This window comes from Triplophysa rosa, linkage group LG22, assembly GCF_024868665.1.
Source record: "Triplophysa rosa linkage group LG22, Trosa_1v2, whole genome shotgun sequence".
Classification (NCBI taxonomy): Eukaryota; Metazoa; Chordata; class Actinopteri; order Cypriniformes; family Nemacheilidae; genus Triplophysa; species Triplophysa rosa.
Window position 1 is genome coordinate 18,641,362 of NC_079911.1, and position 16,277 is coordinate 18,657,638.

General features: G+C 37.6%; 1 protein-coding gene across 2 annotated transcripts in view; it reads right to left on the bottom strand.

Moving 5' to 3' along the window:
- The window catches only part of cntnap3 (contactin associated protein family member 3), a 76,148-nt gene that overhangs the window by 20,749 nt on the left and 39,122 nt on the right, over positions 1–16,277 (bottom strand). For both annotated transcript variants that reach the window (XM_057320856.1, XM_057320854.1), the window contains exons 7-13: positions 15,788–15,925; positions 15,140–15,401; positions 14,451–14,594; positions 13,728–13,899; positions 5,733–5,839; positions 1,714–1,833; positions 159–356 (exon numbers count right to left, since the gene is read on the bottom strand). In XM_057320856.1, coding sequence (XP_057176839.1) covers positions 159–356; positions 1,714–1,833; positions 5,733–5,839; positions 13,728–13,899; positions 14,451–14,594; positions 15,140–15,401; positions 15,788–15,925 — 1,141 coding nt within the window. The remainder of the gene's footprint in view (positions 1–158; positions 357–1,713; positions 1,834–5,732; positions 5,840–13,727; positions 13,900–14,450; positions 14,595–15,139; positions 15,402–15,787; positions 15,926–16,277) is intronic.

Genomic DNA, 16,277 nt, shown 5'->3' on the forward strand with positions numbered 1-16,277 from the left:
AAACACGCTCTCAATAAAAGAGCTCGTATGAAAACGCACAACAATCAATTTGCGCTGTTTGCTTAAGCTGGCCGTCTCTCTGCAGACGGAGCGTGATTTTAATAAGCCTGACCTTTAAGGGAGGGGGGCGATCGATATTCCTCATAATAAGGGCTTACCTGGTGTGTTCAGGAGGCGTGACTTCTTGCAGAGGTACGAGAGCTCCTGCTCGCAGTATCGAGCCTGGTTAATGATGGCCTGAATCTGCTCGACGTCTGCGGAATAGTTGAAGTGGGCTAAATGCTGATTCGTCCCGGAGGACGGCCTTAATTTGGTGAGCTCTGTGTTATTGGGTTGAATCACCATCCAGACTGTGTCTGCAGAGATGGAGAAACCGAAAAGATATGAAGGCCAAAATGAGACCATGTACACTATAAAAAGGTCCTAAAAGGTTCTGTAAAAAAAGAAGGGTTTCCCAAATTGCGGTTTGCGAACCCCTGGTGGTTCGTGAGGGAATTGCGGGGGGGGGTGTTCGTGAGTTTATGTCTACCAGTGTATACAAGCAAGGTTGTTTAAGTTGACTGAAACGTTTCTGTTCGTTCAAATCAAATCAAATACTGACTTAAATGAAAAATGTTTCCTCAAAAATAAACTGGATTAAGTTTAAAGCACTAAAATTATAACAATAAACAATAAACAAAAAATAAAATAAAAAATAACTAATCTTATATAGCAACATTTAAAATTAAATTATAAAATGACAAAAGCATATACCAAAATTGCTAAAACTTTAACAAAAATTAACATAAAAACTTAAAATGCAAAGATAAAAGCTAATTTAAAATATTATTAAAACTAAATAAAACTAAAATAACCGCAAAGAGATGTTACAGGTTTAATAATATCAATAGTTTATGAAAAATACTACAGATAAAAACTTCAGAAATGTTTTTCAAATATTGAAATATTTACTTAAAATCTCAGGGTACTTCAAGTAAATAATTTAGGTCCAGCTGACAAAAAAGTTTGAAAACCCGTCATAAAGGACCTTAAACATAGAAGCTTGAACAAACGTTTTTTTAGAGGAAGAAGGTTCTTCAAACTATGAAAAGGTAATCAAGAAGCGGTGTTGAGAACCTTAGACTGAAAGGTTCTTTGGGAACAAAAATGCTTCCATAGCACTACTGACTTTTATTTTGAAAAGAGTACAATAGAGTCAAACAATGACAATGTTTACACGCACATCAGCTTTTTGTTTACAGCTACTGAAATATATCTGTATTTTCTAAATAAACCAAGACATGCATAATAAAACAAATTCTTAAAAATTCCCGCGAGTAATAAAGAGCGAGGAATACGATGCTTCCCGTTTGGTGTGAAAACCGCATGAGATATTTAGTGTTTTTTTATAAAACAAACAAATGACAATTAAGTAATGAGAACTCCGCCAAGGGGGTAAGAAAAAAAACTGAATTTAATCTTAATACATTTTTGGACATTTTTTCTAGAAAACAAGACAAAAATGCTTAGTAAGAAACTCATTTTGCAGTCACGCTGATCCGTCAGAAGTTTGTGTTGAAAAGTGTTTTTCAGTTTATTTTGGTGCGGGTCACAGCTGACGTCCCCTGTGGGGTGTGACGCGGTGCGTGAATGATGAAAAGAAGAGGATTAAACTTCTAATTACTGAGTGTTTAAAGGGATTTAACGGCTTTGGACGCGCCGTGTGATATTTACCTGACATGTTGCAGTAGATTAACTGAGGTTTGATGGGGCCACTTCCATCCACATCTACATAATAATATCCAGAGGTGTTTCCTTTGTGTTTGTACGCCTCACACGACGCCTCATAAATAGCTGGGAACAAACAAACAGCAGACATAAAAAAGACATTTCAAAATAATTAAACTTGAAGATCAAAATATGAGCATCAAGGTTTATGACATTCATGCGAACTGTTCCTTTAAGACACAAACAAAAACGTATGTCACAAACCAATGGCTGTGCATATTGAAATGTAAATATCATAAGACATTTAATAAGTGTTGACTAACACTAGACAAGAGAAACTGTCTAAATAATGACTACAGTTGTGTTCACACAAAACGTGTTAAAATGTGTCTCAAAAACCGACAAAACAACGTCATTTGTGCATTCACACCTGTAAAAGACGACATGAAGAGGTGAAAGAGTTTGAACTCAAGTTAAAGATTGAGTTGAAATTAATTCCTTGTAGTTGAAGCTTCGTGAAGCTCTGCAGTCATTTATGAGGCCAATATCTTTATAAATGAATTAACCAGATGACAGTATTCTCTTTAAAAGACTAGTGTTTATCTGACACGAAAACAATTAGCATATCAATTCACTTGAGAGCTGCCGTTAGGGGACGAATATACAAATATATAATCATTTAGCTACAAAACAACACGAATGCTGTGCTGATAAATGAAATACTGAGACAAAAACCAACAACAGCTTTTTGTCTCTTTTCCCAACACATTCGATGAAACCTTCTTAAAACAAGATGTTTTTACTTGAGAAGCAAAATGACACATCTTGATTTCAATAAAATCTAGTTTTTTGCTTTTGCTAAAAACAAAAAAAATGTTTGTCCGTGAGGTAAGAAACAGTGAACAATCCTGTTGATCTTTTTGAATCAGATTATTTTTCTTACTCCAGCAAAAAGCACGTTCTTGTTTTAAGCAAAAACCTCATCATTTTGTGATTTCTCCTAAACAAAGAATAAATAATAATACTTTATTACATTTATATAGCGCTTTTCTGGGTACTCAAAGCGCTTTACATCGAAGGGGGGAATCTCCTCAACCACCACCAATGTGCAGCATCCACCTGGATGATGCGACGGCAGAACGCCCACCACACACCAGCTTATTGGTGGAGAGGACACAGAGTTACGAAGCCAATTATTACACATGGGGATGATTAGGAGGCCATGATGTATAGAGGCGAATGGGCAAATTTGGCCAGGATGCTGGGGTCACACCCCTGCTCTTATTCGAAGGACATGGGATTTTTAATGACCAAAGAGAGTCAGGACCTCGAAGTGAGGTGATAATGGAGGATTTCTATGTGTAAATGTAATGAATACGTAGATAGAAATAGCTCATTCTAAGGTAATAAAAACATAACGCTTCATTATGTAATAAAATCTGTATCATTTTGCTCCTTAAAGGTCCAGTGTATGAAATTTAGCGGCATCTAGTGTTGAGATTGTGAATTGCAACCAATGGCTCACTCCACCTCTTCCTTTTGAAGCACTACGGCGGCTGACACGGAACTAAGATGTTGTCACGTTTTCGCTTCTTTGTCGAAGGTGATGACGTATTTACGAAACGCGCTCTGTAGAGAAGTTTGTCCGTTTAGGGCTACCGTAGAAACAACATGGCGAATTCCATGCAAGGGGACCCGCGGTGTATGTAGATAGAAATAGCTCATTCTAAGGTAATAAAAGCACAACGCTTCATTATGTAAGGTCTTTATACACCTCTAAATAGTTATTGCATTTCTGTTAATTGATTCTCCAAAAAATTACACATTGGACCTTTAAAGAGTAAATAATTTGATTTTTAACACAATTTGATTTTTTTTTTTGATGTTTAGATGTTACATACTCATGTTTAAAAACGAGAGAAAATGAAGAAAGCTTTAAAATTCAACACCACATTATTCCTCAGACCTGATCTTTCGTCATGTAGACAGTTTCTGATGTCACAGCGGGTTTGATTGATGTCACTAAGCAGTCGTCTGATTGGTTACTCAGATGTATGGATTTCGATCGATCAAATACACCTGCTAGATTTCTCTTCACCACCCACAACCAGTAAAGCGTTTTATTTTCGGGCAAATATGAGTTTCTTATCCTTGTTGTTAATTTAAATGACCGTGAAATTAATTTAGGATTGTTGGAAATGGCAATGTTAAAGCAAATATTCATTATTAATTCTAGAATTTCATTGTGAACCGCCGTGTTAACCCAAATTTCCCTCGTTCATCTTGTATTATGAGATTTGAAGGCTGTGCTTTGCTCAAAGTGAGGCGTCATAAATATTGTATGTGCCGAGCTGAACGACGCCTCTTTAATTATGACTATGTGCATCTGTTCTGTGCCTGTGAATTCATAATGTAAGCAAACATCTGAAAGTAACTATCTATTAAAGTGTGTGCTTAGGGAGAAAATGGATTACTGAGGGTTTCACAGGAAAGCTGCTTCCTTTATGAGCAAAATAATTCAAACCTATACGCAATCTGTTTCGTTTTACACGCACGGGTGGGATGGGAATTATATTCACGGACAGATTTGGGATTATGAGGAGTAATGAAGCTCAATAATAACCTGGTCACAAGCCCAGAATTGCAATTTAAGAGACTTGTATTTCGTCTTCGCTAACGTTGCGGCTAAATAAACCAAAGAAGTCTCAACTTTAGAAGTGCAAAAGGACACAAAACATTTACAAAATGAAATTCACATGTCAGTTTGAGACACAAAATAAAAGTTCACAGATAATAATTTTGGGAGTAATAATACATTTATGAAGCCCTAAATAAATTCTCATGGCCAATTGTGTCCTGCAAGTCTCTGGTTGTTTAGCATCTCAGAGATTGTATACACGCCTGAAGAGAACAATACTATTAAAAACTCTATCATGAGCAGAATCGCTGCTTCTGTTATTAAAGATGAAAAGACGACATATTAACTCCACAAACACGTCTCTATTAAGCGTTGATCTGGATTGTTCCACATGAAAGAGCCTCAGAATAACTCGAGCTAATGTATGAAGCGGTGAAACTGAAGATTGCAGATATATTGTAAGTGCAGAGATGACTGACAGCAATCTAATTACAGGGCTACTGTATAAAGTCCCTCTCAATAGCGCTTACACTTTAAAATAACTCGCGTGTGACCGTCTTCAAGGCTGCGGCTATTAAACATTTGAGTGACAAGAGCCTAATTTCACTCGAAATATTTTATGTCAAGGAAAGCGGCCATTTCACTTCAGCTGGGAAGTGTAAAGCCATGCGAGTAAAACTCACAAAAGCATCAATAAGCATTTGACCTTGAGTCCATTGAGTACTGGTTCATTTGACCCAGATAAAAACGAAAAATGAGAAAGAAGTGGTTAGAAAAATGAGTAAAACAGGTAGTTAAAAAATGTATTTAAAATAAAATCACATATATTGTGCATTTATATTTTCTATACATTTTACAGTATGTCCAAAACTGCTACTTTTAAGGAAATGGAAAAATTATTTATTTAAAATTAGTATTTATTTATTTTTTTTGTATTTAAAATAAAACATTTTTTTTTACAATTAAACACTATTAATATATGTTTATATATGAAGAGACTCTTGTATGACTCCAAAATTAACCTCAAAACTTTTTTTCAAAAGGTTAATCTGGTTTGGTTTAGTTAAACATTTTAACTACAAATAAAAAACATTCATTTGCGCACTCTTAAGAATTAACCAGAATAACATTTTTCGAAAAGGTCGACAAAAAATCATGAATGATTGTGTTTTGTCCGTTATTAGATCGGCACATCAGTATGTGCAAAGCATAATGTTTTCATCAATTTACAGGTTATACATTATATTGTTGGTTTTCCAAAATCTATCAAAAACCAACAGGCTATTAAGGACAGTATCAACTAAGACACAAGAACAAATGCTAGACCAAGACACATTTCTCCAGCCTTGTTACAGTACTGTATAGTCTGGTTTTAGAGGCGTCTTACAGCTGTGGCAGGTCGCTCCGCTGTAGCCCGTGCCGGAGCAGTCGCAGTGAAACGTGCTCCACGACTGAGAGCAATTTCCCCCATGTTCACAGTGACTCGGTGAGCACCTGCGTGAGAACAGAAGAAGCCGATCAGATGTTTCATCTCAAGGACACACGTACTTCAGACAGCATTACAATTACAGCCTTTGTAGAAAGGCACGTATGGAAACCTTGCTGATGCCTTCATCATCTCCAATTCCATATGCACTTTTAGTATCATACCCGAGGAATTCATCACAGATACAGCAGCACTCACAGGATTTCTCCAGGATAAGATGCTACAACACATTATTTGTTAAAAAAAGTCCTACTTCACGCCGTTTTTATGATAAATTGATTCAAGTAGACTTTGAAAGGACTGACTGATATTATGATGCTGCTTGTGAAATTTGACTCTTAAACAAGAACTCGCGAAATATCGTAGAGAACAACTTCATCTGAAAACATCTTTATATTCACGACATAAATTTTCAGATTTTAAAAAGGCTTGGCAAAAAAACACAACACATGAGCAAAACTTGAGAGAGTCAAGAGCCGAAAGAATGACTGCTGTAGTCAAAAACAAGAGAGGACAAACTATTAATAACTCATAAGACTGATATTCAATGATATTTTCTGTGCATTTTCTCTTTTCTGTGCATTTTTGGCATATTTGAACCGAACTTAGTTTGACCTTTTGCTAAATCATTTTGTCAAATAGACGCCTTTTGTGTACCTTTCTTATTTTTCTTCTTGTTACACTTTAAAAAGCAAACATCTCACAAACATCCCCTCCATACATCACAAGTGTATTTCATATTGCATTGAATTGCAATATATTTACAGGGTTTTCACACCCGTGGGAACCCTGCAAGACACTTTTGTTAAAAGTAAACCAAGGTAACAAAGTGGCTTTGACCAGCACATCGCTGCCGCTTTCTGCGCGCCGAAGCTTTTTGTCCGGCGAAGCTTTTCTACTCATGTCACAATGTCCCCGTCTGAGCCCAACTCATTCCCAGCCTCCGCGACCCTCACAGGAATCCTCACACATTATTCCCGCTCGTATTACCGTGCACACATCTTTCACCGCGTTCCCATTCGTGGTCAAAACGACGGTCTAACAGGATCTTCTCTTTGTTCCCGAGCATCAGACCTGCAGATGTGCTTTCAGGGCACGCTCGGCTCCGGTTTCACGCTTTATAATGTGGACGGGATCAAGTGCGCAATTTATTTCTTTAAACTGGTCGCAAGGACACTTCAAAGCAAGATTGAAAAAGAAACCACACTTTTGGTTCTCAGTGGCGGATGGAATACTGAGAGCAGTGTCTCGCTGTTGGCTCGGACCCCATCGGTGCCATTCGGGCTCAGAACTGATACGACGGCGGTCGGCGTCACACGGGCCCGCGGCTCGGTCGGACACGTCTGTTCGCCTGTAATGTGCCACCACAAATAAAGTTCAAACGCTCACACCGAGACGGACCGGCAAACACACACGAAGAAAAGATGCACCGCCATCGCTGTGTGTTTCTTTAACAGATAATCCTGAATGACAGAGACGACGTGAACCGTAAACATAACAGCCGGGCTTTTAAAGATGTGAGCTCTGTTAAACCTAACTGTTTTGAAGGACTACATCTATTGCGCTTATTTTGTCTTTGAAATTCACTTGTGTCAGCAAAAGCTTCTTGCACCAAATAGTAATTCATCATTTTTCATTCTCTCCCACTGACCATAATCTTCTCATAAACGTATTTTTTGGCCTTTTTATTTTTATTAGATAGGTAATTAAGGAGAGGACAACCTGATCTCATAGAAAAAAACTGTGCATTTTGCAAGGTGGCAATTTCGTATGAATACGTACAATGACCTTAACCTACGCTAGTGAAGAATCCGAGCGCATGACCAGTTACACACGCAGAATACAACACGTCTCAATCCTCAAGAGGGCTATGGAGTTTTCTCATATACGTGCACGTGTTAATAAGATACCCAGAGGCAAATATGGTGACGGTCCTGTATGTAACTTGCTCAGCAAGATTTTCTTCGAACCGTTGCTCCGCTGGGACTAAAGCAGAAGAGAGTTTACTATAATGTCCCCTCGTGCTATGCTGATGATGCAATGAATTCATGCGTTTATGTGGGTTAGCCAATATTTCACACTTTTAAATTAAAATTCCCGTTCTACCCGAATGACTCGTGTTATGAATTATATATAAAAAGAAGTTACGAAGCCACATTGCACGATAGAAATTGATACAGTATGTACAGTATATATACACATTAATTCTTATATTAAATATTATACTAAAGACGGTTTCAGCAGCAACAACATACACGTAAACAACATGTAAAAAAACATTATGTGGCCTAAACTTAACTGCTGGTAGACCTCAGAAAAGGACCAATAACTGTTGTGTAGTTTTAATTGAATACAAATAATATACAATAAAATAGAATTAAATACTGAATATTACAGAAATTGTTTTACTATAACCAAACACAGACCGAAAGTTAACTTCGGACCAGGCGCGTACGTCCAATGAAACCATCAAATTTATTTTTATTTTTCACAGTTTTGCATTGTTGCAAAGCAGCTTTACAAAAACACATTTTAGCAGTGGAGATGTGAGGAAAAATTGCATAGACAAAAGGAAATTATATAGAAATGGGAAAACTCCCAAATAAATTGTATTAAGATATATGGTATTAATGCAAATTTGACATAAAATGCCCAACAAAACAAAAAAATCCCTTCTTCTGCCTGACTGAATGGAAAATAAATCTATTCCAGCGGAATTTGAATGAGAGCGAGAAGCGAGCAAAACACGCCTCGAGCAGCGGCCTGACAGCGTCGAGACGCACGTGCCACGTGCTGCCCTTCACCGACACTCAACTCACCCCGACCGCAATCAAAGATCAGTTCATCGTGACCCTAATCACCGGGGGAACAACCAATGACAGCCTGCGGTGCTAAAGGCCCCTCCTGAAAGACAAGTGCAGCAGGTGAGAGGAGAAACAGCATGTCGTTTTTTTGATGCGCTTTTTCGGCGGACACGAGTTGATGGGAGACAGACTCACACCTGCAGCCCTGAGATCAGAGGTCAGCTGCCGGAAATTAGGACGGACAGAACACGGGCCACGGCGTGACCTGTAGTGACCTCATCAGCAGAAACACGAGGAGAGAGAGGCAAGACGCAGGACATGCAAACATGCAACGGCAAGGTTAACTGCTGCGCTTTTCTACATTAAAAGAGGTTTCCTTAGCATTTGAAAAAGTGTTGAAACACCTTTAAAATCTATCATAGAAAGAGATAAAAATTGTATTACTTTTTATTACCAATACTGGATAAAGAGAAGAAACAAACACTTTCAAACATTGCATTGTGTAGAACTCGGGAGAAGAAAATCTTGTCAAACGTAAAAGACTTCTAAGCTTTTTTAAAGGGATACTTCACACAAAGATGAAACTTCTGTCATCATTTACTCATATCATTTAGATTTCTTTTTTCTGATGGACACAGAGAAAGATATTTGGAAGAATGCTTATAACCAGACAGATGTTGGCCCCCATTGACTCCCATAGTAGGAAAAAAAACAGTGGTAGTCAAAAGTGCCCCAGGACTGTTTTGTGTTCAACAGAAAGTATATTTTCCTACTATGGGAGTCAATGGGGGGCAAAATCTGTCTGGTTATAAGCATTCTTCCAAATATCTTTCTCTGTGCTCATCAGAACAAAGACATTTATACAGATTTAAATTGGAACAACTCGAAGGTGAGTAAATGGTGACAGAATTTTCATTTTTGCGTGAAGTGTATCCCTTTAAAGACCCTAAATGTACAGTAAGCTGCCGCCAAAGACCGTGTTTTACCCGCTGGTGAATAAAACGAATAAAACAAAAGCACAAATGAAAAATGAGAATTAACCTTCCGTTCGGAGGTTGTAATGAGAAGTGTTGAGGAAATAATAAACACTGCACTTCACAACGGGACAACAACAGTGTGAGTCAAAGTGACACAATGTTACATTTACTGGAATAATGATGCAGCTCCACATGAACGACACAACAGGAAGTGAGGTAATGTTGCTGATTCAATGCTGGTGAACGGGTGCACACGGGAGGGCAGAGCAATCCGAAACACAGCACATGAGTTCTTTCTGATTTGTTTCTGGAATCTTTCAGTGGCTGAGGTTGATTTTTTGCATTAAGGTAACAGAATGAGATTCATGGCTGCGGTCACAGGCAGTGGCGAAACTTTGTTTTGAAAGACGACATAAACAATACTTTAATTTCCGTAATAACTCGTTGGGAATATTTATCATATATAGTGGGCGGACCATCCATTCGCTACTCTGCTTTTCGACTCCAGCACTTACGGTATGTGGTTCCCGGTCATTTGGGGAAGGCCACTTGGCTGTTGCGGCCATTGCACTTAAAAACACTTTATTCCTGTTTTTACACACTTCCCTGGAAAAAACTTTCGGCTACATGTGTCACTCCTCACAGAGCACAACAAAAGCTGTAAATGTGTAACTGTGAGGAGAAATGACAGCTCACAGGTGTTGACGATGCAGAAATTCTCTCTTTATTCTGCCCATTATTCACCTTTACAATAACACCTTACTCAGCAGAACACTGAAAGAGTACCACATCACACGGCACGGTTCTTTACGGTCATGTTTAATTCAGCAAGAATCATCTTATTAACATCCAGGGCTGGATTAATGGAACATACACACGCCATACACATTTAAATAAAGTAGCATTTTTGGGTTTAAAAATATAAAATATGTCCCCTCGTGAATCTCAGCCGCTTCCATCACTGCCTACAATGGCTTTGCCATTTTAAATTGAATTTGAAAAAAGTCTTATGTTTTGGAAGTCCAGTCAAATGGGTAAAAAAGATTGAGCTTGATATTGTCGTAAAAAATGTATAATTTGACACATGGTATTCACCTTCTGAGTATATTCGTTGACACCTGGCATGTATGGATATGCCCGTTTAGCATTCATTATGTGAAGACGTACAATTACTTTACTGTCGTTAATGTACATCTTACATAAAATCTGATGCATACTTAATAGAGCTAAGAATAAAATGACATTAAAACCATACAGAAATGACAGCATCGGGATCTTATGGAAGATTTACAGCAATACCTTGTATTCTAGGGATGTAACAATATGAAAATCTCACTGTGCGATAATACCTCGGTATAACGCCCGCGGTACGGTATTTAATGCTATATTTAACATGACAAATGATGACTTGGAAACGTGCCGTAAGCATCCTATTTTCTTTTCCCTCTAATCATAACTGTTGCTTAGAGTTATGAGTTATAGTATGAGATGGGTCAAATGACTTCAAACATTCTCTATGTTAGGCCCGGAAGACCTATCGTTTCATTCAGTCATGTGACCACGATAATATTGAGACAATTTTGCTATTGCGATAACACGATATCGATAATAATGTTAGATCCCTACTGTATAATACAATGTATTTTGTAATTTTCCTGTTTTTATCATTTTGTTTTCCTCATTTCTATATAATTAATTCATTTCCCTGTTTTTACGATTTCTTTTTCCTCACTTCTATTTTATTATTTCATTTTCTTGTTTTCATATGACTTCTTTTCCTTTTTTCGTTATTATAAAATGTTCCTGTTTTTATGATTTCTTTTTACTCATTTCTATATTATTATTTAATTTGACTGTTTTCTTGTGATTTCTTCTTCCTCATTTCTATATAATTAATTAATTTCCCTGTTTTTACGATTTCTTTTTCCTCATTTCTATATTATTATTTAATTTTCTTGTTTTCATATGACTTATTTTCCCTCATTTCGATATAATTAATTAATTTTCCTGGTGTTTTATCATTTCTTTTTCCTCATTTCTATATTATTATTACATTTTCTTGTTTTCATATGACTTCTTTTCCTCGTTTCTATATTAATTACATTTCCTGTACATACACATATCCTGTTTTTATGATTTCTTTTTACTAATTTCTACATTATTCTTTTATTTTACTGTTTTCTTGTGATTTCTTTTCCTCATTTCTATATAATTAATTAATTTCCCTGTTTTTACGATTTCTTTTTCCTCATTTCTATATTATTATTTAATTTTCTTGTTTTCATATGACTTATTTTCCCTCATTTCGATATAATTAATTAATTTTCCTGGTGTTTTATCATTTCTTTTTCCTCATTTCTATATTATTATTACATTTTCTTGTTTTCATATGACTTCTTTTCCTCGTTTCTATATTAATTACATTTCCTGTACATACACATATCCTGTTTTTATGATTTCTTTTTACTAATTTCTACATTATTCTTTTATTTTACTGTTTTCTTGTGATTTCTTTTCCTCATTTCTACACTACATTATTATTATTTCTTATGTCACTACTGTTTGTTCCACCTTGTTTTTTCTTTACAGCTGCTTTGCAACAATGGACAACTGTGAATTGAAAATTGGTGAACAAATAAAGGGTCAGGTTGAGTGCATTGCATTGTGGGATAGCGTATGCTGTTCAGTTGCATAAAACGTTGCATACTGTGCACAGTGTACATACTGCAAAAGCAAGTGCAGAATACTACTGTAAAAATAGTCATTGATCTATTATTAACAACAAAATGATTCAAGTCAGTTGTTCTTTCAAAGGAAGACAAGCAGACAGATGAATTCAACGCCCTCTGTTCAACTCACATTATCTTTGATTGAGAGTTAATAAACCCGCTCTGGTCCGCAGTTACACTCATTCTCCACGGGTCCACACGGGCACATGTAAAGCCAACAGCCGTCCAATATCTCTGTACAACAATGATATTTCAGTTCTGTACCTGCAGACGTAACATACACCTTACAAACAACCTGTCTGCTCCTGCAGCCCATCTCGCTTCTGTCTCACCTCCCGCAGACTCAATAACATTCTCGGATCAGATGAGAGAGAATTCAAGCTTAGCTCTTACTCTTATTGAGCACTATGAAGGGCGTAAAACTGACACCCTTACATACATTTTACTGCTAAAACACATTTCCTGCAGGGTCTGTAGATCAACGTGTCACTACTTCACAGCATTTAAAGCACGCTAGAGTTTGGGGCGGAGCCAACTGTGAATCTGACCAATGACAGAGGAGTGTTTGTTATGTCATCGATTCTTATTATAACTTATTATAATATGAGCAATAACACAAGGTATGCTGCGAACAAATTTTATGCCTAAGAAACAACAACGGACCAAAACAACCTTTATACGAGCACAGATCTGAGCATCAAACATCAATACCAAACGTATGAAAAGAAAAGTGAAAACTTCCAAAGACAACATTTCACTGGAGACGCGAGTCCTGTCCTGCTTTCATAACAAAAAAATTGTACTGTCGCAAACAAAGCAGACTGAAAAGATTTCTTTAGGGTGAAGGAAAAATAAACCAACTTCTCCATCACACCTGATGAACCCAAACCTTTTCTGACAGGAAGCAAAGAGCAACAAACAGAAAAACAACGAATTCAAGCGTACCGCTTTTAACCATTTCAATATCTGCCGATACCGAAGATTAAATATTTCGTAACTTTCTGAATGTTATTAATTCATATAATGACTATTGATATTGAACATCAAACTGGTGATGTTTCTTAACATTTTCTATGCATACAGAACACAAATTTATTGCATTTTCCTGTCCTCTCTTGATTGACAGGATATATCGTCCCTGATCATCGGCTGTTTTTAAACTATCGGCCGATAGTCGACAGTGTGGAGATGTGCTTTTATCGACGATACCGATTATTGGCCGATATATCGGTGCCTCTTCAAGTTCAACTGATGTTTTTTTTTTATTATTTCTCTGACTAATTCATCTCTAGATTTATAGTATCGAACCAAAAATCTATTGAATGAAGAAGAAAATGTAAAAAATGTTTTGAGCTCACATTAAATTGAAATGACATAGATGCTCACCTGTCCACGATTCCACACATATCCATCTGTACATCGCTGTAATTCCCAAACAGCATCTGTTGTACTTTGATAAGATCCACTAAACTGTTGTCCAGGTGAATAAGTCGCAGACAGCCCTGAAACACTTTGAAGGGGTTCCTGCAGGTGGCGCTGTGATCTGTGCTCGGACATCCTACAGACAGAAAAAGTTGTTTTATATAAGAGCAGGGGGGAAAAAAATCACAAAACATATCGTCAACAAACATAATTTATTACTATATATTTGTACATCACGCAACATATGTTTGGACAGAAACACTTATGCTACTTGTACTCTCATAACTTTTTAAACCAACATATTTGCTAATCTCATTATACGTGCGACACGCACTTTGATTGCTATGCGACACGCGATCTTCTCCGACCCGAGGCAAAAACGCAGCAGACGTGCGAGACCTGCGCTTGCAGCTACACTTTTAGCAGCTCCCCAGCGTACGGTAGAGACGGAGTTACGCAGCGCTCTCCAGTTACTGAGCTTACGGCAATTAAGCCACTGTCTTTCTGGAGTTGGAGATCAATTCGGCCCCAAACAGCTTGAAAGGTAAATGAATCTACTGTTCTCAGCGGAAGGCGTGTTGAGCGACAAGATGGCTTGATTAACGTGAAGGATTCAGCTCGTGCGGAGGGAAATTACACCAGGCTTGTGTTGCTGTTGTTAGCAGGCGACGCAAGCTGAAGTTTTACCTCCGAAGAATATCTGGCCGTCGGGTACCACAGGAAGTGTAGTGGAGGATGTAGAGCTGTCGGATTTGTCCAGGGTGACCGTGAGACGTCCTCGCCGGGAGTTGAGTTCAACGGCGTGCCACTGACCGTCGTTTAAATTAGAACCTGGACGAAAGAACAGATGTTAAAGGGATAGTACACCCAAAAATACAAATTCTTACATCATTTATTCACCTACATGCGGTTTAAAATATGCATGCGACTCTTTCTTCTGTGGAACACAAAAGAACATATTTTGAAAAATGTTTCAGTGGCTTTGGTGTCAAAGTCAATGGGGTTCAAAGTTGTTTGGTTATCAACGTTCTTCAAAATATCTTCTTTTGTGCTCTGCAGAAGAAAGAAAGTCATGCAGGTTTGGAATGGCATGAGGATGAGTAAATGAAAGATTTTTCATTTTTGTGCAAACGAAATAACGCTAGTGGACCAGCAAACACTGCAAGTGATTTTTTTACACAAAACTAGATAAAAATTTCACAATAATAGTATTTTAATCAAAGCAAAAACTAGCATTCCAAAACATGCAAGACATTTTACGCAGAGCATGCCGTGTAAAATTGAGTGTATCCCACAATGCAATGCGCTCAAACTTGCCCTTCTATTCCAAGTGAGATAAGTGAACCAGAAGCCATATGCAAGAGCAAATGTTAAACCTGCTGTGATGTCCACCAAGATCCTCGCAATCTTATGGATCTGCAGTCGGATTCCCGCCTCGCTCAGAAAAAGCCACAGCGTCCCTGCGTGTTGCTGGAGGTCAAAGGTCATCAGCAGACCGGCTTTGTTCCATGTTCTGAACTGCAGGCTGACCGTCATACTCTCTCCGCTGGAGATCCACGGCAGACTCAGAAAACTCCCAGCATTTCCAAAGGTCACGGGCACGTCGATGGATTCCGTGCATGTAAAGCTGACGTTACCCTATAAATAAATCATATATAAAGCTAAATAATGCTGAAATGTATAATACAAATATGTTTGCAAGAGTAAATGAACACAGGCTTGACGTTCATCCTGGTAAATTATTCATTTGCCTTTATTAACCCCATACTACCGTCATGGCTATTAAGGCAATGAATTAAATGGGTTGGTAATCCGTTTAACCCGCAAATCCCCAAGACAACGGCAATAAAAAAAGAAAAAGGCTCACATCATGGACGAGAACACAGCGGAGCTTACAGAAACACACAGCGCTCATTATCGGCAAATGACAATTACAGGCAGCCAACAACAATTGCAAGCAAGCCAAATTACAGCAATCAAAGAGCCTTTAGTTCAATTATTGCATTAACACAAATTGTGCTTACAGTGACAGTGACTTGCTTTTCTTTGGCCCGATCGATCATGTTCTTTTCATTGTAGAGCACGTTTTCCAGGCATCCATGGAAGTTTCTTTTGGAGTGAGATTTCTGAAGTCCAGCGCCCGACGTGCCACCAAAACTGATCTTTTGGTGAACAACACAGTCATGTCAGATTTCCATCTCTTTATGCCAAAATTAAACCATTAATTTTTTAATTAATTAATTAATTAATTAATTAATCAACCACCGCTAGGGACTTGATATAACTTAACCTCACTCAGCAGCATGAAAGCTGATCGTCACCAAAATAAATTGATTGTAACTTGTATTGATCCCAGAATATTCCCTTATGCTTTGTTGACAGATTGTACACACAAACAAAAGAACAGCCTCAGTCCCTCAAGCTGTAAAAAACTAAAATGATGTCTAATGTGCTACGTCAAAGCTAAAAGGACGGTTTACACAACTTTAAGACTCAAATAATTCACATTTTAAA